General features: G+C 31.8%; 1 protein-coding gene across 1 annotated transcript in view; it reads left to right on the top strand.

The window, feature by feature from the left end:
- Positions 1-607: 607 nt before the first annotated feature.
- The window catches only part of dyl (transmembrane protein dusky-like), a 44,718-nt gene continuing 22,448 nt past the window's right edge, over positions 608-22,877 (top strand). Inside the window, exons 1-2 of the mRNA XM_031974827.2 lie at positions 608-943; positions 1,749-1,830. Of these exons, the coding sequence (XP_031830687.1) occupies positions 1,762-1,830 (69 nt within the window). The 5' untranslated portion in view covers positions 608-943; positions 1,749-1,761. The remainder of the gene's footprint in view (positions 944-1,748; positions 1,831-22,877) is intronic.

Here is a 22,877-nt window from a genome sequence, read left to right as displayed (position 1 = left end):
CAAATATCTGCGCTTTCAATTCAAATTGCTCCTACTCATACGACACCCTGGCCCATTTCCTCAAAACAGCCCCACCTTCGGCGGGCCGTGCGAGTTTCATTCTCACGAATCACTCTTTCCAGCGACGTTGGCCAATTTACGGTGTCAAGAGCGTGCCTGGGCGAACCCGGTCGAAAAAAGAGCCCATCATAAGTCCCCGCTCGCGCATCCCGGTGTCTTCCTCGGGAGAACAACGAGCACCAAAATAAACGTGGCGCTCTCCTCCCCGTTCCCTATTTAATGACTCTCGCGCCTCGGACCGGGTGTCTTTCACCTGTGCTCACGAGCAGCATCGTTCGTGGGGACAGAGAATGGCCAGCGGATGGACAAAGAGAGAAACAGTTCTAGAGCGAGAGAGTAACAGTGAGGATCAGAGAAAGAGGGAACGAAAACGGTGGCAGAGAGCGGTCGTATGGAGCTGATGGAGTGGGGTTCGGGGGAGGGGGGACGCTCGCGAGCACGGTGGGCCTGTTTGGGGCCCGAGCGTAGAAGGCGGAAGGAGCCGGGGAGGGGCGAGCGTACGGCACGAACGATCGAGATTGTCAGTAGGTCACTGGGACGTGGCTCGTGGCCGAGACGAGCGTGGCTTGCACCTTCAGTCAGTCCCCGTTGGCCAAGGTAGCCACCTCTGGGCCGGTCGAGTCGAGTCGCGCGGCACGCAGACGCTAGTTCCTCTCCTTTTTTTTTCCGACCACCACGGGACCAAGGCAGCACGGTCACGCTCGCGGGCCCGATGAGGAACGACTGAGCCGCGTGTCCATTCGCGGGGCTATTTCGTGAGACCGACCGCGTGACCGAAGGGGGGTGAAGAGGGATTTAAAAAGAAAAGCGGAAAAAGGAAGACCCAGCATATCCGGAGAATCAGCAGGTGACATCGAGTGTCTCGACGAAGGATTCGACTGAGGTGCATCGATCTACATTTCTCTGAACCGCGATGTCGTTTCGATCCGCGATGGCACTCTCTTTCCCCGCGTTGATTTAAAGTTTTTCATACTTATTGATCAGCGGGGATCTAATATCTTCCACTTTGATGTTTCGAACTCTCTCGCTCCGCCCACGGAGTTCCCTGGTATTCCACTTCCGGTCTCTTCCCCTTTATCTCTGTACCATACGGGAAATTTAATTTTTCTTGTGTTTTTTTTCGTTTCTTTCTCCCTTTCTCACTTGTTCCCACCACCATCGCCATCCCCCTGCTGTTTCTGCTCGCGTCCCATCCCCCGGACGGTTAAACTTTATTTCCTAGCCAATTTCAGCGGAAACGAACGCTCTTTCTTGCTCTGTCCCGCCGCGTGCGCGGACTTTGAATCTCGCGAGATTGAATTCCCCGGGCGGCCGACGCGACGTTGGGACTCGAACTTTTTCTCTCGGCGCGTCGTCGCGGACGAGTTTTTAATTAAGAAGTTCGACTTTTGAGAACACCGCGGGACGGACGATAGCGCGGTGTCCGTTTGTCGGGGGACAGTGCGTACGTTATTCGGCACTGGTTGATACGCGGAGTTATGTACTATCGTCCAGCATGGTTCTTATCGCTTCTCGTCGTTTTTCTTCGATCGACGTTATTTTTCGAATGAGTTTTGAAGGGGAGGATTCGTTGAAGTCCTTTGAGTTCGTCGATGAGAATCTGGCTCGGGGATTCCGTTCATCGATGTACATTGGGACGAGTGTTCGCGTGTGGCCACATTGATAGCGAGCTCCATTTTTTATTCCAGAGAGGATACACGCATGATGGAGAGGACGTGGCGGAGTATACGGAAGACAGCTTTAATCTTGTTGCTGCCTTTGTTATTGGCTGTGAGTAGAATTTGAATATTTTGTTATTGGCTTGGTTCGTGCTGCGGTCTGGTTAAGAGCGGTTGATTCTATTCATACTAGATTTGGGAAAGTCAATTTGATGGATATTAAATTTGGTACACACTATTTGGTGAGACTGTCGGACGATTTTGATTAGTGCAAATATGCGAACATGTAGCGTAGTCCGAGGCGCATCGGATCATTTTCTATTTGAGAGAATTAAAAGTGCGTGAACGTTAATGATGGAAAATGGAAAAGAATTTTTTAATCTTCCTTTGGTAAATAAGAAACAGAAAATGAGAAATATAATTCTTAGTTCTTGGATTAGTTTTCGGATTCTTAGTTCAACCCGATTCATCGTATGATTCGATTTGCCTTGGTCTATCCTATACTAACTTTCTATTTTTGAGGCTCTAATTACCAATGTCTATATGAATATGAATCTTTTGGGGGATATATAATGAAGTATACAATAAATGTCCTTAAAGTTAGAGTCAATGAAGCGATAGCTGGTAAACATGAGTACGTGTGCATCGTAAAATGACTTTTCGAATTGGTTTTAACGCTAAAAGTATCAAGCAGCTAGAGTGACTTATATCAAATTTTTTATAAAAATTGGAACAATACATTTCTTGAGGTTCAAAGAGTCTACCAGTTTTATATCTGCACAAACACATAAATTTAATTCAAAATCATTCGAAAAGACGCGTTCATAATTGAAATATTTACAAAATAAAAATTCTGAAGTGGGTTAATTTGACCTGCTTGGTAGTTTTAGTATTAAACGCACGTGTGTACAGTCTAAAGTTAAAGATAGAATTTATTTTCATCTTTTAATGGTTTTCTCTTATAAAAAGGAGAAAAGTGTGACTGAAATCTTAAATAGCGAATAAAATGTTTGCAAAGGAGGTATTTTATTGGAAAGACCCGATTGAAGCGGATGGTTTGCTGATTTTAAAGTCGGAAATCGCGGACATAAAGATCAAGGTCACTTTCTACTGATGATAAAGTTAAGTAGTGGCAAGTAATGCAGCATATACCATGTTAGAACCAGTGGAAATACTGGAAATATGGAAAATTTTTATGAGGAATAATTATAGTAAAATTAATGGCATACTTTATTTAAATTAAACAAAGAATTACTGGAAATTACTGGAGTTAGCTACTCGCATTTAATCGATTCAATAAACAAGTAGTTTTCTCTGTGTATTTCAATCTATTTTAAATTTATCTATCTTATCAATTATCAGTAATGAAAATAGTGCGAGAAGGATTAATTTTAAGTGTTTTTTATTTTGATTGTGAAATTATTTCTGAAGAATGCAAATGGAGATTATTTGCTTATAAATTAATAAATTAATCAATTATTTTATATATACAGTCGATAGACCTGTCATTCGCTAATGTAACGAACAAACACTGATCATTCTTTTCATTATTCAGACTTCCCTCATTTTCTGTATTCTTTGCCAATTGTGCATTGAGAAGTAGAGCAGAAAAGGAAGCAGTTACGGAGATTTTATACCTTTTAGTATGTAATAAGATTCTTCGTAAACTAGTGATTTATCTTGTAGTAATTAGTAATTTCAGTTAGTAATTTGTCAATTTAAATTTAACTCGAAGATAAATTTTCCATACCATCTTTTTGGTTACAAGTTTGCTTTAGTTCAATTAATAGAATTAATATTAAAAATGTATACAAATGTATATGTACAGCTTGATTGAATTTTCATAAGATTAATAGTGTCAAGATTAACTGCTGACAATAAATGTGACTTCTGTCTAGTAGATTAAAAATATCTTCTTTTATTTTTACCATTTAACGGTCGAAGTTTACATTTTTTGACGGGAAACGTTCAACTATTGGTATAACTTGTTTCTGATTCTATGTTCTAAAATAAAAACATCAGAAACACATAACTATTACGTCTTTTGTCAACTCGTTGACTGACACTACATTCATACAGAAACTTATGTAACAGAATATTCTGTTTATATTTAAAAATTAACATTCATAAAAATAAAATGAATGTACCAAATATTAGGATTTATGCAATAAGAAAATTAAATTAATTGTCGTGTAATTAATCTTGACTTTCTGGTTTCTAAGTCGTTTAATAAATATCTTCGATTTGAAAAAAATTTCAAGCTGGTAGTTTGACAGTCAATATTAAGAAATAATCCATCACGAAATACTCAACTTTGTTGTGTCTCTCAGTGTATCTATTTTGAAATATTATTAACCTCTTCAGTGGAAATGATGAGACTCGTTCGCACGTGCTGTCCGAGTAAAACTTGGTTTTATCAATTATTTCATAAATCTTCCACATCGTGACTAAAATAGTTTCCATACTTTCACAAATAAATTCAATTCAACCTGTAAATACTTCAGTTTTTTCTAGTAATTGTGCCCACGAAGTTGCGACAAAATTAAATAGCTTAAGTAGAAATATTTGCATTCGAAATGTTAGAAGTGTAGACTAGCAACAAGCTTTTTATAACGATAAAAATTAAAATAATTCTAGATAATATCAGAATCTGAGTACGTCGCAAATAACTAAACAAGTAAAGTGACACTAAAGAAATGAGAAAGAAACTGGGTTAACACATTCACGACCGATAAATTTTTCGCTTTCCTAATACCTATTACCAGTGAAAATGAACAAAATCTTCAGTTAATTGCCACAAATTTCTGACGTCAACACAGGGACAAGAATTAGAAAATTTATTTTGAAAATGTTGAAAATCTATTGTTTTCAACGAAGAACTTTCCGTGAACACTTTGGGGTTAGGTAGGTTTAAAATTGTCCCACTTTTTTATTGACAGTTAATGCATGGTGGGCTATTTCCTAACCCACCAAACTTAATTACTTATACTCTTATACTACTACCGTGCACGCTGAGTTTTTCGTTTCTTCAAAACAGCGTGTCCCTAAGGGTTAAAGAAGTCGAAGAAGCTGAAGAACAAAATATTTTTAATGTTATCATGTTTAAAATTATGTGAATTCACGTCAGCGGTCACGAATGCAACACTAAACGAATCGACTTTTATACGCACCCCTTTCTATCGTAACCAGACAAACAAAATAAAGGCAAACATGGCAATCAATAAATAATTCTTAATAAAAACAGGAATAAAAAGAAAGACAACAATTAAGAAACCAGTTAACCGTTTAGTTTCCAGAATCTCTCATTCTGCGCGCAATAAAATCAAATAATAAAGTGTACACTCGCTAAACGCAGAGAAGATGCATCTATAATATATTCTAATGGAAAACTAGAAGAAGGATTACAAGTTTACTTGAAAAAATAAATTATTTATCGTTGAAAAAAATTAGTTAATCAGTTAACCGGACAATATAGCGAGCAACATAAAATTAAATGAACGAAAAAGAACGCAGAATGTTTAACGAAACTTTGAAACCGGTCATTTGATGGGTACATTTAGTGTTAACGCTAAAACTACCAGACGGGTCAAATTGGACCATTTTAGAATGTTTACTTTGCAAGTATTTAAATGACGACAAGGCTTTTGCGGAAAATTGTGAAATAAATGTGGGTATTTGTATAGATAAAACAATAAAGGATCCATTGAATCCTCAGAAATATATTGTTTTAATTTTTATAAAAACTTAGAAATGAGTCAATCTAATTGCTCGGTAGTTTTAGTATTAAAAAGACTCGAACGACGTGGCAGAGTTAAAATAATATGACAGTAGCTTTCGTGTCGATAAAATATCATCGATGATCACCTAGTTCCGTCAAAGTGCAGGTTGCGCACCGGCAAATAATCGATTTGTCGTATTATCGTGATCGGTATTATTACGCGCAAGCCGGCAATTCGTCGTCGAGCGAATGGAGATTATACTGCTCCGCGGTTGTTCTGCTCGTCCGAAGTGACAGACAGCTCGTACGACGACCGTTATGTCGCGCTACGTAAAACAGGTGAATCTATTGATGCAGTTGTCCGTGTTCAGCGTGTCGTATTGTCGGCTCGCTTCGCCCGATCTTGTTCCCACTGTTGTCGCGGCGCACAGTGGTCGATTAATCTAAAAACTGGAACGAAAATGAAAATGACTTGGAAACTTACTTTCTTTTGGTAAATCAGAATATAAAATGTGAGTACTAATTAACAACAAGGCATTCGCATTGCATTTTTTCATTCACTACAACAGTCGGGATGTAAACCGTCGAGACATGATCTTTGAAGATGACTCTCTTTAACACGTTAAGCGTCACGAAAATTTTAACCGTGGAATACTCCTTTGTAGCAAAGAAAAGTAGGAACAGTGATTAATTATTTGACGTTACAATCCTTGTATTAAACTATTATCAACTTAGTTACCTTATTAAACATTTTCATTTAACATCGGTTATTGTGCATGTTACGATTGCTTTCAAGTAATTTAGAAGCATGGGTTATTAGTAACTGACATGGCTTAATGTGTTAACAACGTGTAACTTCTACAATTTTACTTACTTTGGCTACAAAAAAATTCATAATATAGATGAAATATTCGTAAATATATTTGTAAAATCGTTTAAATTGAAAATACTTCCATAATTATGCCTTTCAAACCGCATAACTGATTAAGCCGCAAGTAGTCGCAGCTACATTTAGGTTTACCAATTGTAATAATGAGTACTGAAATATATCAATCAAGAAAGAACTGATTCCAATAGACTCTAAAAAGTTATTTAACAATTCACAAATTATGGACTGTATCACAAATTGCACCCATTATTTAAATAATTCCTTCGCTATTGTAACATTTTTAAGTCTCGCTTTTAATTTCTTAAATAATCTGGAACATATTTATCTCGACGAATGAGAAAAATAACTTTCAATACTTAAATAATTCGTAAACCATTTTTTCATTCGGTTATAAATAAGATTAAATACAAAACTGTATCAATTATACGTATTATGATGGGACTATTTTCGTCCCATTTTGTCCGAGAATCGACCACTGTGCGCCGCCATTCGGGTTTTATCGCGTCGAACGAATCCCGGGAACCTTCGCCGATTATCTCGTTAGCAATGGTTTCGTAATTGCCGAGGAAAAATTCCTCGAGCAGCTGTAGTACATATTCGAAAATGGAAACGAAACGGGCGAGTTTCATTGATACACTTAAATGTCTGTCGGCTGGACCGCTATTTGCGGGACACGCACGTGTGGACTGTGATACACAACGCGACATTAATGCTTTAGGGGAATCACTGTAGCCGGAGGACCCGTTTGTGCTAAATATGTTGTCGTCTACTTCGAAGTTGAAGTCTCAGTCGGACTGTTTGCACCCTGAACGAAGATACTGCGAGTTGACACGTTAACTCTAACCCTACCGTGAACTGGTCAAATGACCGCTTTTAAACTATTAAAAATTTCAATTAAAATATTAAAACTATGAAATTTACTTTGACAAATCTCTCGTGTTGCGCGCAACAAAATCAGAAAATGAAGTGTGTACTCGTGAAACGCAGGATGAATGCACCTAGGGTATATTTTAACACTAAAACTACCGGAGAGGTTAAATTGACCGACTTCAGAATTTTTATCTTGGAAATATTTAAATTATGAAAGTGTTTTTGCGAAAAATTTTAAGTTAAATTTGTGTATTGTACATACAAAACTTGGAGGCTCTTCGAATTTCAAGAAACGTATTGTTTTAATTTTTATAAAAAATTGGCAATGAGTCACTAATTGATTGGTAGTCTTAGTGTTAATGAGAAACCGAAGCAAAATAAAGAAGAATTACAGGTTTATCTGAAGAAATAAAGAATTCCTCGTTGAAGGAATTAGTATCATTTCACACTTTAAGATGACGTGTATGCTTGCCAAACGCAGTTATCTGATTAACACTAGAACTACCGAGCATTTACTGGGGTTGATATGTAATCCTTGTACAGACAGTGATAATACATTTTTGTACATTTCTTCCGAAATTCTTTGTAGCATTTAAGTAAAACTACTTACTTTCAAAATCATTTCAAATACTGAGTACTTTTAAAATATCAATAATTGCAAAATAAGAAAATTAAAACCAATTGTTTTGACAGATTCGGTAGTTCTAGTGTTAAAATTTGATTAAAAATTCTGCGTTCTCATTCCTTCATTTAACCTTATGTCAATTCCTATATTGTCAGATTAATCAGTTTTTCAATTTTTGTCTTTGTTCTTGTTTTTTTTCCACTAAGAAAAATGATCATTTCACTTGTTTACCTTTTTATTGTAGCCAGTTATTTGAATGGTTACGATAGGAATAAGTAAAAGTGCCGGTACGGTTAGTGTTAAGAACAGGTGACGAGATATCTCGCGTTTCTTGTGTAGCTCCAATCCTTAGTCGATAATTTTCTGTTAGTTCTTTCTGAACGAGAGCGTCTTAAATTTCTAACGTTTCTTCTCGTAAAAAACAAAATTATACATCGAAGTCTTGAATGTTGAGAGAAAAACGATCACATGTTAGTCTCTCGTTAGTGAAATAATTAAATTATTCATTTGCAGTTTTCGATTTTAAATATCGAAGCTCGAGGCTGTAATGGTGACATTCAACTGTAAACGGTTAACACTAGATTTGCGGAATCAATCAGTTTGAATGTTCAATTTTATAAATATTGTTTTGTAAAAGTTTAAGTTATTTTTGATCGAGACAAGTATATATGTGGCTACATATCCTAATTCTCTATTTTTGAAGCTTCAGTTTTTTAGATATCTTTTGAATTTTTCTAGGAACAGTTTACTACGTGCCCATAAATTTAATGATAATACCAACAAGTTTCTAACCAGCTCTTTGTCTCACGATTTATTTTTATTAAGAATTTCTTCTTATAGTATTTAATTTTGCGTTATTATATTATTGATTACGTAAATGTAAATGACTAAATATCTTGAGTATTAAAGAGTGTGCGAGAAAATTTCTTAAAATTTAATATAGCAATAAATTTAATTTACTAACTATACGTGATTTCTAAATAAAATCTTTATATAAACATTAATAGTACACACGTATTGGATTTGAAAAAATTGTATTGTATTTAAAGTTCTAATGTGTATTTATAAGTTATACGCATTCATGTTATTGTTGATTTATTATATTAATTTATATGTACTGAGTATTATACAATTAAAGAAGAAAGACATAATTTACATAAAGTGAAAGTAATGAACATATGCGGATGTTTATGCATTCATGCCTCGTAAAGATTTTATCTCAATTTTCTCGAAATATATTATTTCATCCATTTTCTCTGCTAGTTTGAAATATGTCTGCAAAAGTGAGGATTTGCATAAATATTTGCAGTTTAACAATGGGTTCTATAGAACAGGCACAAATACGTTTGAACAGAAACGAATGAGTTTAATTATTGAAATAGGATTCGGTTTATTGTTAGATAGTGCATGAAATCATTAATAAATAAACAATTCACAATAATTATGACAATGCGGTAATACGGATGATTTATTAATGATTTATTAAAATCTGCGTGACATAATGATTACTTATTTAGTCTGTTCATCTTCATTTCATTTCCACGTGTTAATTAACTACAATATTCTGTCCTATCCGTCAACAATATGTAGTCTTGACAAGAAATTTCTTTAATCGCCATTAATAACCCCGCATTTAATGCAACATTAAACCTAAATAAAGAAAAAAAGTCTATATTAATGTTTCGTTTCATTCAAATTATTCCACTGAGAAGTTTATTCTTCTTTGATTTTCTGTAAAAAGAGAATTCGATATTGGCTTTGATTGATCTTCGTTCTTTACTGTTTAATGAAACTAACAATAAATTCCAATAAGTATTTTATCGACAAAGCAACATTTTTTTTTTATTTAAAGTGTACAGACTTTTTCATAATGGCGCCTATTTCGACATTGATGCACGATCTTTCTTGTTGTATGTTACTTATTTCCAATATTGTCTGTGCATGAATATGCTTTAAATCCATGATATTTTTGGATGTTAAATCAATATAACTAATTAAACGTGTAATGGTTCTGTTAACTAATATGTTTGAACTAAATTTTTCAGTAATCTAATCAAAACCTAATTCATTTTGTAATGAAAATTAATATTATATTTTGCAATTTCAATATTATTTGCATGTTGAGATCATGTAACGCTGATAATTTATAACATAAACTTCATATTTATATCAGTAACTATCGCTTAAATTTAGATTTGGTAAAATAAATCATTACTTGTAATTATCTTTTAATAATTTAATCTATAATATTAAGTCTACAGACATTAATCCTAGAAACTCTGGTGTTAGATACATATTTATTTAGAATTTTATAGTTTTTCCGTCTACTTGCGTGAATGCTGTTATTTATAATTTGAAGAAAACTTGAAACTAGTAACAAATGTTTTATTTTTACAAGAAACATTTTATTACTGTCTAAAGTAATAAACCTTTCATTGTTATAAGGAACTCTTAAAGATTTTTTTATAAACTGACAATTGCAGTTTAAAAATAAGTTGAGTATATAATTGGAAATGTTAAAGGTAATAGAACAATTAATCTTCGGCTGTGACGAGGAAACTGTCAGTTGAATACTTGGTATTTATTGTCTATTAACTTGTTGCAACTTGGAAGAGAAAGTTGCAGCTCGCGAGGCTTTAACATACAATGCAATTCAAGTATATTTTGTTTATTATAACTATTTCTCACTAGATATACTCACAAGTACTTAATAATTAATATTACTAAATTACTGGGTTATTGAATTATTTACTCTCGAAACATACTTTGATATCAAGACAGGAATTAACTATATATGTATATATTTTTAGAAAATGTATTAACGTATTACAAGAAAATGTTTTTCATCTTGTTATATTTCACTCTCGTTTTCATTTCATTAAATCATACATTCATAATTTCATTGATAAGAGGTCAAGAAACGAAATATATGTACTTATGGAAATAGTGTACATAATGAGTATGTTCTTTTATACTTAAGAATGAAAATTTTATGAATCTATTAGGTTGTGAAATATGCTGATCATCTTAAGAAAGTAAACTGAATGACACAATGATTACATATTTTTTGTTTTGTGTATAATTTCAGGATATTTAATGCGCAGATCATGTTTTATGCAAAAAGTAACAAGCAGGGGTTTTCCGAAAATTATAAGAAAAGAAATCTAACATAAATCATCTTTACACCGCTAATAATACTAGTGTTAATATGAACAGGTTTCTTCCACATCACGAAATCACTACACATTACACTTTATTGCGTTACATGCTATTTATTTAAACCTTTTAACCTGTTAATTGTGGAATTTACTTTTACAACTCTTGTGGGGTGCGCAATTAAAATCAAGCAATCACGAATATATACACCAAATTTACGGCAAACACACCTATAACGTAGCTATTTTAATGAAAAACTAAAACAAAATGAAGAAGGATTACATGTTTATTTCAAAGAATAAATAATTCATTATTGAAAAAATTGGTAGACATTGTTTTGGGTTTTAAAATTACGCGCATACACTGATAACAGTAAACTGGTTAAAAAATGTCCCTATATAATCTATTATATTCTAACGTTAATAATTGAAAACCCCGAAATATTTTGATATTCATTTTTGTCCATAACAGAATACTCTCATTTTATATAGATTTTAAAAAGGAATTCTACATTATACATCACATAAATAAATTAATATATTAATGGATCTTGGTTACACGAAGATTAAATGCTAGGTCACAAAATTGTAACGAAATGTAAAGGAAGAAGTAAAATGCAATTCTTATAAACTGTTAAAATACAGACACCCTTAAATACGTTGACTGTCACAGTGTTTATCAATGATCAGAGCTTCAAAATTGCTTAAAAACAATTACAATAAGGAAATTAATATCGATTCACATATTGTATTAATTTATATAAATGTCGTTATCGTTTACACTAAAGTGAAATAAAACAAACGTGTTTAAACAAAATAACAGCCATGTAAAGACGAAAACTCTATTTTATTATTAAAATGTTATGTTTAGTATTAGATAAAAAAACTGCTGTAAAATTGCTAAGAAATTCATTCGTTATTGAGAAATATTTAGTAACGTAAGTAACTCCATAATGATCTAACACAAGAATTATAATACCAAATTATTAAAAATTAATTCTAATACCATTTGCTTTATTATAAGAAAATAGGTGGTAGCAGTATAAATAGTAGTATACTAGTCTTATTTGTTTCAGTCGTGCTGTCAAAAAATAGGATTTGATTAACATTTGTGTTTTCGTACATGGAAATAGAATATAAAGCAGTAAAGATATAAAAATAATAAAATACAACATATAATAATACAAAATTATAACAGTTAAAAATAAAACATAAAATTTAAAATGTATCACGAAAGAATAAGTAAGTTATACAAAATGCTCAAAATACTGGTCGCAGTTAACGTGTTAAGTCACGGAGCACGTATGAATGGAAACGCGAAATGCACCTGTGGCAGCGAGCCGTCGGTGCATTGTGTGTGTCCCGCAACGAAAACTACACGGTATTCAGTGTTAACTATACGGTGAGCAGCCGAAGCGAAGATAGTAGGTCATCGCGCCGGACGCGTTGCCCTCTTTCGACTATACTCTCTAGACGATCTTCTTTCTTCGTCGTTCGTTCTTGGTCGCATGTCTTTCTCTCTCTTTCCCTGGTGTCGCCTCGGTACCCCTCATTCCATCTTTCTCTGTCAAGGGAACGGCTCGCATTGCGATATATAGCAGGTCAGACTCTAGTCGAGTTCCAGCCAAGGATTGACTTCTTTTCCATCGGCAGCTTTCTTTCCTGAGAAACGTCTCGCCCTGTTTTCGTGCTGTTCCGTCTCGTCTCGTCTCGACTCGGCTCGTCGTCTTGTCTCGCTTCCGATCTTGTCGGTCTTTTAACGCGAAACGATACCAGTTGTCCTGGTCGCCTAACTGACAACGGTGTCTCCGTCTATGTTGGAAAAGTTTAACCCTTCGGCGGCACAATGAGCTTACGGTTTTGCACTTTAGAACTTGCAACAATGCCTTATGCAACTATATGATCCTTTATACTCGAAAGTTGTTTCATTATACATACAATTTATATATACTGGTGAAATTATACTTGTTACGTTGATTGTTTTTAGGCTTCTTTCGTTAGGTTGGAAACACCTCCTTCTTCTTGGCATGTAGCTCTCACATGGCAAGCGTTGTAGAAACTTTAATAAAATATCAATATATTTCACACAAATGTATATTTTTTGTTTTGAATGTATTCACATTTTGTACCAGATTTAAAATACCAATATATGTAATTATATAATTACTGAGAAAAGTTAGTATGGTTTTCTTGTTAGCAATGAATTGAGAAACAATTTCAATTGGTATTTCACTAGTTTAATGAATGAAATTGATATTAGCAACATGTTATGTTCATGTTGTTGGTATCAAATAAGGCAACATTATTTTTAAAAAACCTTTTCTGTGATTAAATTTTGTTCTAAGAATCCGCACGAACTTTTTCAGGTACTTATTATGTGTATATAATTTTCTAATGAGGTATTTATTAAATTGATGACGGTGTAAAATAAAAATAATATACAAATCAGGGGATAGAACTTATTTTAGTAACGGTGTATTATGAAGGAAGGTCCATAAAAGCAGCTTCAGAAATTCTAAATAAGTGGTCCTATCTGCTTGGTGATTCTGGTGTTAACCCTTTACATTCGAGAGGTAACACACAGTTGCCATTCAATTTGACATAGCAACTTTATAAAATTCGATATTCAATATCAAATTTGATGTAACGTAATTGTACGCAAAATATTTAATAAATATGTTGACAAATTCTTACAAAAATATGTTCATGATTTACTAATCGTGGAGTGACAGATATAGCATGGGTCAGTTTGACTCGTTTGGTCATTTCAGTGTTAATATGCCGGTTTAAATTTTTATTTGAGAATATTTCAGAAGCATTAAAATTATTCTTGTATTAGACACAATTATTCTATTTTAAATAATTATAGAAAAATTGATGAAATAAGTAGCTATTAGTATTAAATTCAAATTTGTATGAATATAATAAAGTGTTAAGTGATATTCATCCTTAAAATAGCAGTATTTGGTATTATTTAAATAAATTTATATTCAAATAAATCTTTAAGAGAAAAGTTATTTGGATATATATTTATTTTGACAGACGTTACGCCGATGACCTTGATTTTCACATATTTTGTTAAAGATGTGGTGGAACGCAATTTTTTTTTTTAATTTTTTTGGCCATCTATGGTTTGTGAAATATTCGTTAAAACAGTTTCGACATTTTTCTTTGCTATATACTCGATACTGCTCATGTTTGAGTAAAATATATTTATCTTTCTGTATTGCGTAGCGAAATTGCCAAATTTAATGTAAATTTTATATACTAATATTTATAGATTATATTTACTTCAAATAATGTTGTAATAATGATTACGCAATAAGAAATTCAATGACGGCACTATCATCGTTACAAACACTCAAAAACGCATGTAGATATATAACCGTGATGTTTCATCATTCCTTTGCCTTCGATCTTATTTCTGGCAATATAAAATATTTAGTATTATCTACAATTACACTTAGAAGCCATGTTTGGTTTAGAATTGAACTGGTTTACTTAATCCGTTACTACGTAATAAATTTAATAATTATCAATTAAAAGTTTTCTTATTGGTAATTATTAAATGGCTATAAGTAATCGCCAATAGGAATAGGAACAATTGATACTTATTAAGTTTATTATGTATTAACGAGGTTAAATGCACCCTCCCACGTCTAACCTAAATACGGTCCACAGAGCACGGCATGCAATATTAAATATATTTTTATCTTGATCTTAGAAACTAAGATCAATATATGGTTGCATCTACAAAGAAAAGATGCTAAGAATAGTGTCCTTGACAACATATTTTAAGATCATGAAAATTAGTAAAATGTAGTACCCTTTGTAAAGAATTAGTAGAATATTGAACATTTTTTAATGAATGTTTCAAAAACTATAACAGATCTTCAGTGAAGTTATTGGAAAAAGTTATTCACAATCGAGTCCTTAACAAAATGAAGATAACAAGTGAAGATTAAGGTCATCGACGTTATGTCTCTTGCAGTAAAAAATTACCTTTATCTGTGAGTTCAAATAAGAAGTAATTGTTTAAAATAATGAAATAGGTTGTTATTGGAGAATGTAATTTCAATTACTTCTTAATTCTGATTTATTACTTATCACTATTATCAATGAATCTCGTTTAAAATTATATGATTATGATAATATTTGAGGGTGGTAATACTAAAGTTATTGGTCATTGAACAAATGTGCTTCGCAATTATTCTCAGTAAAGACATTAACGTATCATTTGGTATATTTCTATTGAGAACTTTCAGTTTTTTTATATTAGATAAATTAAATTAATTAACAGGCACAGAAAAATTATTAACTGAATGAATATTCAACTGACGATATAAATGTTGACCTATTCGTTATCGCAAGAAGTTCTACACGATATATAAGTTGACTGATGTTTCGTAATAAATACTATAACTCTTTGTTTCTGAATTATATAAGGTACAGTAACATCTCGATTATCCAATTTAATTGAGTGATTAACAGCCCAGATAAGTAGAAATTCGAGACGAAATTCTAGAAAGCATGTTTAAACTGTATCATTTAAGAATCCGAATTATTGCGTCTGTGGATAATTAAGACTTTAACGATCTACATTGCGAAGAACAGTGACTGAGCTAATCAAAGTTGTATTGTATTTATAATTAAAAGTTATATAGACATAGGACAACAAATGATATATCTACTACATTAAATGTCAGGTGTATTAAATTGCAAATTTTGCAATTTGTATGTGGTATATAAAGTATAAGCTGTTTCTGAGATATTAACCTGCACCAAAAAATTTGTTCGCATACTACATTCACGCTTCAAACTTGAAATAAGAAAAATCAAATGCACATACAGCAATACAATTTTTTGAGTGCATAATAATACACTGTTACTATCAATGACTTCAGTAGAGTGAATATTTTTTTTACAACTGTAATCAATGTATTAAAATGATTTTCAGCCAGTATATTTGAAAAAGGAAGTATAACCTACAGTGTATTTGTTGAACAAATGTTGCTCCGTAAAAAGTGCAACATCCGTGGATTATGCATTTATAAAAAATAATGATATAATTTTATGTATCTTTCACAATAGATAAGAGAAGGTTAAAGATTATTTATTATTTCCCTTTTATTTACATCGAAACAAGGAATACCTTTTCATTAGAAAATAAGAAATAAGGAAGAATTTATTTTCAATAATATTTAATTACTGTTTTTTAGATAAAAGAAATAGTTATTATTAACAACGGAAATCACTTTTATAATTAATTACGTACTGTTTATTAATTAGGTCACATACAGTGTGTATATAACTTTATTATAGATTATGAAAGGTCGATAAATATACATGATATTGAAAAGATTAAAACAATGTATGACCGAATCATAAATAATTGGTTTTGATCATGTCAACGTACAATGCTACCATTCGAATGCTTTCGTTTCTACTTAGACAAATAAGTAATACATTGAATTCAAAAAATCAACACGATAAAATTATTTAACAATTAACCGAAAATCTTCTAAAAATTCAGTTAACTAAATGGCAAATGATCAATATTAATCGTGCCTATTTAGTTTCCATAAAAATTCACATATAATTGCATTTATAATATGCATTGAAAATTCAAAGAGTTTAACACAAAATATTATTCAGCAGTAACATGCTTGAAACAAAATGCAATTTCCTGTAATGAAACACATTAAAAATCTGGCTGTTGACAACGAACCGCACGAGACTTGTCGCATACGAAATTAAATTAGGCTGAAATATGCTGCAGACAATTAATGTAAACTCCGAACAGCCGACCGTAAGACGTGAAAAATGTTTTCGCCGCATATTTTCATTTAGCTATGAGTTCAGATGCCGTGACAGTTAGGGGGATTCCCTTTAATGGTTTCTTTTTCGACAAATTGAAAAAGTGTTTCGCACCATCGTTAAAAGATTTTCTGCTGGTAAATCTCTTATTCGATTAGCAGAAAATTAAACTCTGATTAATTTGCTACAAAAATGTTTCACGTTTTCATACTTTATTACAGTGTTCAAAACGATAGGTTGTGTGTTTCGTTCTTTATCAAATGAGAAGAAAATAAAAAGAGAGTAAATGAGAATTAATTGAGAATATGTGATTATAAACATTTATTAAAACTAGTTTCTCATGTCTAGCGTCAAAATGTGACTAACAAAGGAGATAATAAAAAAAATAAAGTTTAAGATTCATAGTAGAAGTTAATTGTCCGAGTTGAAACTTCTGTGATCAATACTTCAAACTTTACACATATGTACGTTTAAGAAATTTAATATCTCTTTTATAGTTTTAATAGCGATCAAGAAATTTTCTAAACATCGAGTGCACTATGTAATTGTTGTAAAGTATTATCAAAACAACTGAAATCTTTCATAATTTTAAATTTATTAATAGAAATTGTTATTCATAGTTAAAAAGGGGTTAGAAAAATAATGAACAATAATTTTCTTGGAAAATCTAAATTTTCTTTATATCTTATATTTATAACCAGAGTTATATAACATTCATGTAATATTATTAATATTTCTTATGTAACACGTTTATAACGCGAGCACTCAAGAGGTTACAGGTAATCACGCATATTATATAAGAGGATTCGTTAATCGTTTAGGAAACTGTAAAAGATAGTGAAAACTTGCGATTTAGAGTAGTTTTAGTCATTGTTACCAAGCCGTCATTCACGAGTCTCAATGAATAGTAAAAGAACACTCTCGTTCATCTTGTGGCTCCTCGAGACATGCAATCTTGCGGACGACCACGAGCTTCTCACTGTGCTTATTTCGACAGCCTGATTTCCGATCTTGTAATTTAAGATCATTTGTGCAATTTCCCCAGGCCATTAGTGTATACCGCATAATCATAAACATTGACTACGTATTTTAATTGTAAAAATCAAGTTTACGTAATTTATATCAATTTATAGCATGATTTCGCTTCTCGTTATTTGACACAATGGCTCTACTGATGTTGATGTATTGATTGCATAACAAAAATAATTTTTAATAGGGATATCGATTATTTAAAAAATATTTTTATGTGAATATCGTAATTATTTAAAACTATTAACGGTTTTACTTAACATGTGTCTATAGTGAGATTGTACTATGTATTTTTAATAATTTGAAGAGAAGGTTCTAATTTATTGAAGGTGAATATTTGGAAATATAAGTATAACGTACACAATAACACTCACGTGAACGTTTTGTATTTCATAATAATTGTAGTTACATTTAGTATATGGTGTGTTGGTAATGGTTTTAAATTTATGCAGTCTCAGAAAGGGTTACAGTTAAAATTAAATGCCAAGTATTTGATCACTTGTAGAGAACAGAAAATTTCGTTTCGTTGAACAGCAGAATTTGAATGTGCGTTTGGATCTGTACATATTTAAAGTTAATTTGTATATCTCGAAAAAAATGATAACAGCTTTGCTATCTTCCTTCACTTAATTATTTATAATTGTAAACTGTTAAACGTTCAACAGATGAAGTATAAGGAACTAAATATAATGAAATACAATAATTTATAAGTGTTAGTTATCAATAAATTTTTGTTTTACAATAGTAATTAAAGTGTTTAATTGCGAAAATGAAAATTAGGTATAAGAACATATTTTTACTTTGGGTGTTATGCATTGATAAACTAGTTTGAAAAGATCTTAAAAAAATAGTAATGTTTTTTAAGTTCTTCTATGTAAAATAATTTACGTTGGAAACAGTCTTGTAATTAATAACCGAGTAGTAAACTGTTAATTGCTGCTGTGCGTCCCGGTGCAGGTTTCTGGGCTACCTGTTTATGCGGTATGGTCGGCTGACTGTAACGTACAACAGCGGTATTATTTGAATAACGTCTAGTACGAAATTAAGAACTTCAGAAAATGTTTTAATTTTGTTACCTAAACATTTATAAAACAATACTAGTGGCCTGTGTTTACCATAAATATTTTATGTTTCATACAATAAAACAATTTTTCGACATTCTTTTTTTTTATATAATTTTTATTCGCCATTGTAGTGACTTTATAATTAAAACACTTTGAATAATTAACTTATAGGTTTAAAATGCATGAAGATACTGTATAAGGAATTCTATATTTATGTAACTTTATTGTGCAGAGTATATTGTTTACAATTATTGAACTGGTCCAACGAAAAAGTTAATGTTTTATAAACATATTGTTGTATTGTTCAAATGCAAAAGCCCCTTTTCAGTAAAATCAATAAACTTCAATTTATTACTCATTTAAGTTAATTCGGTTCATAGTGTTTAAAATCGTAGTTTTAATACCAATTATACAAACATAATCAATCAATATATTAGCATTTATTCAGAAAGGAATATTGTGTATATATAAATTTTGCTAGGTACGTTATAATTTTATCATTACACAATACAAAGACAGTATGGGCTGAGAGAAATAATGTTTATAGTAAACTGTTTCAAATTTCACGTATGTTACATAATATTTAAAAGGTTTTATTAAAATTTTTGACATATTCAGAAAGTGATTTGTTTCGTATGGAATTCCTAACATGAATTTTTTGTCCTTTTTGAGAAACAATTCCAAGTAATACAACATATTCATCTGAGTGTTTATTATTACTCCTTAAACAATAAGCAATCAACATATTCTACTAAAATGAAAAAAATTGCAGAAGAATAAAGTGATGGGGACTATAAAAAATTCTTATCTACCATAAAAAGACATTAAATACCTATCAAACCATCTTTGAAATTAAACAGTCTTCTTACTTTAGATTACATATTTTATCTCTCAAAGAAGTTAAAACTTCCATACGTTATCCTGGCCCATTCGATAGAAAAATAATTCTATTATTAACACATAAATAGGAATCCATAAATTAATTTTGATACCTAAATTATGTACGTCACAATCGAATTATAGATAAATATTTTCTCTTAATTGAATTTCAACTAATTTAATCGACGAAACATTAATGTGATATTTATTTAAACGTTGCATTGCTATAAATAAATAGCTAACGTAATAACATATAAATAAATAGGTAACACAATAACGTATAAATAAAAAGTAATAATAGGTAACAAATGGAAACGAAACAATAACATGATACTTATTTAAACGTTGCATTGCTCTAAATAAATAGGTAACATAATAACATATAAATAAATAGGTACACGTAATAACAGGTAACTAATTAAAAGGAAGACAAACAACTCCTAGCGATTCAGAAACGATGCAGTCAGTCGGAGTAGACGACAAACATTTATGTACTTAATGCGTAGACGTTTCACACAGTGGTATCAACGAAGCATTGTTCCTCTTTAATTAAAATCCCACCCCTCGAGTTTTCTTCAACAAAAGACCGTACACTCGCCACAGTTCTCAGCCTGATTCTCACGACTGTAGCTCCGCGCGACTTCGCTCTAATCGCCCCGTTGTAATTAGATCGCCCACGCTTCTCCGGTAATCACATTTTCGGCGAGGAAAAACGCGGATAATCTGAATAATCCCTCGAATCGGACAGGTGTCCTGCGGTTGCTTTTCTCTAATAAAAACTTACCGCGCGTTATTGAATCACTTTTCGAAACGTTGGGAAAGCTCGTTCTGTTACATAGGTAGCAACGTAAATAAATTCAAGTGGAAGTGTAAACGTGCTCTAATTCTAAGAATTTAATTATAATTCATTGCAAATGTGTATAACTATAACGAACATGGAGATATTTTGGCAAGTTTAGTCTACTATAATCTCATGAGTTAGAATAGGAACTTTCTAAAGAAAAATATTATATAATATAACAGAAATTGAAAAAGAATTATGAAATTGAAGAATCAGATTTTGGTCAGATCAGTATTTAATTTTGTTAATATTAACTCTAAAACTACTAGGCAGGTCAAAATGACCCATTACTGATTTCTTCATTTTGCAATTATTAAAAAGATAATAGAAGTTTCTATGAGAAATTATTGAGAAAATTGATTTAACAATACGCAAACTGAATTATAAATTAATTCAATTCGGGACAGACGCACTTTTGCAGTTTCTATAGAAGAATTTCAAAAAGTCAATTGAACTGCTCGGTAGATTTAGTGTTAACACTAGGTTTGGGGATATTTATTGTGCAGCTTATTTTATTGTTTCTAGAAAAATTTATATAAGTTCATTTAGATATTAGGAACTAAAGGTTGAAAGTTGATAATTAGGAACATGTTTGGGTAATTGCATCAATTAAAACTGACCTAAATATTTGCCAAATAATTTGTATAAAATTCAATATACGTCGCATTGATGCGTTTCGTAAAGTCAGTGTTAAATAAACTCAAGTTTTAAATATTTACGTTGATTTGGATTATGGAAAAATTTGATAAATTATTAACAATAATTCGGAGGAAAAGAATTTACATCAAGCACTGTTATTTCACTGCTTTGTGAAATTAAAGAAACAGAACAAATGTTGGACATGTTCGAACGTATTTATATTACAATCCATTAGGAAATATTATTTTTCAGTTACAAAGAAGTTGTTTGTAACTGTTGCGAGAATTACGTGGCGTTATACATTTCGCCGGTGCTATGATCATTATAATTGGAAGATTGCTGAGGGATTAATAATTATAAGCCAGTGTATATAGGAAAATGCTTTCCGTTTTCATATTAATGAACTATTAAATGCGTTTCGCCTAGTGTTTACTTTTATATTATCATTTTGATATTTCTGTGCCGCAATTTACCAGTAAACTGTAATGCATTCTATAGTGTTGAATGCACACTTTCTCTGTGAGCTAATTACTCTTGATATATTGATTTTAGATGAACGATTAGTATTTCAAGATTCCTTGGATTATCATTTGGGATTCAATATTTATGGCTTATTTCCATTTCTCCTGGGAATAAGAGAATTTTTATGGAACTCATGCTTTATAATTAATGTTACATTGCAGCTACTTATAATTAAAGGAAATGTTTCACGATCAATTGTTTTAACGGACAGGATTCTTTTAGAGAAAATCAACATTCGAAAATTGTAGAATTATCATATATCTTTTAATACCGTGTGATTTTAAAGGAAATATTGGTATCTTATAAATTGAAAAATTGAATGGTTCAGAATTGTATAATTTTCGTATGTTCAATATTTTTCTGCAATATTGTATTGCAATATTGTCATTAAATAGTAGAAAATTTCATTAAAATTGAAATCGTTTTTACTAACATGTATATTTAAAGAATTTGTTTGTAATAAATAAAATGTTATGCTATTAGTTTTAGTAATTTTATTTGCTATTAATTTTATCAAATCACTGAATAAATTTTCAGCCAGATTAATTTTCCATAAAAAACGCGAAGAAACTTATAGCATCACCTACACAAGCAAATAAACAAAATACAACAAAAACCTGTGAGACACACAGACTAAATGAAATTATTTCATTTCACATTTCCAGTTTAATTAACTTCTTTAACAGAACCAACTTTCCTACTAATATTTTTCATATACAAAACAAAACTCACAGAAATGAATAAACAAAACGAAAAGCATTGAAGAAAGTAAACCGATTTAATTCCTATCAATTTTTCATCTTTAATTCCAGTTCATCTCTCATTTAATGGAATGAATTTTTCCAATAGAACTTGGCTCACACAAACCAACTCACACAGATGGACGTTCGCGGTGTCTGGCCGCTGACGAACTGGCCGAAAACGACAAATATTTATTTTGAAGCACCGTTACCTTTCGGAGCTGACAGGACCAGTGGTCATCGAATTTTCTCTGCCGCGGTCCCACTCCTTTCCGTATAGAACCGCAGACCAGAGCCCGCGTTATCGAAAAACCCGCGACATGTAGGTACCGTCGTTCGAGCAAACTGACCCGACCCACTTCTTGCCATTA

Source organism: Nomia melanderi, chromosome 12 (assembly GCF_051020985.1).
Source record: "Nomia melanderi isolate GNS246 chromosome 12, iyNomMela1, whole genome shotgun sequence".
Classification (NCBI taxonomy): domain Eukaryota; kingdom Metazoa; phylum Arthropoda; class Insecta; order Hymenoptera; family Halictidae; genus Nomia; species Nomia melanderi.
Note: the sequence above shows the minus strand (reverse complement) of the source record. Positions and strands in the feature narration are given on the sequence as shown.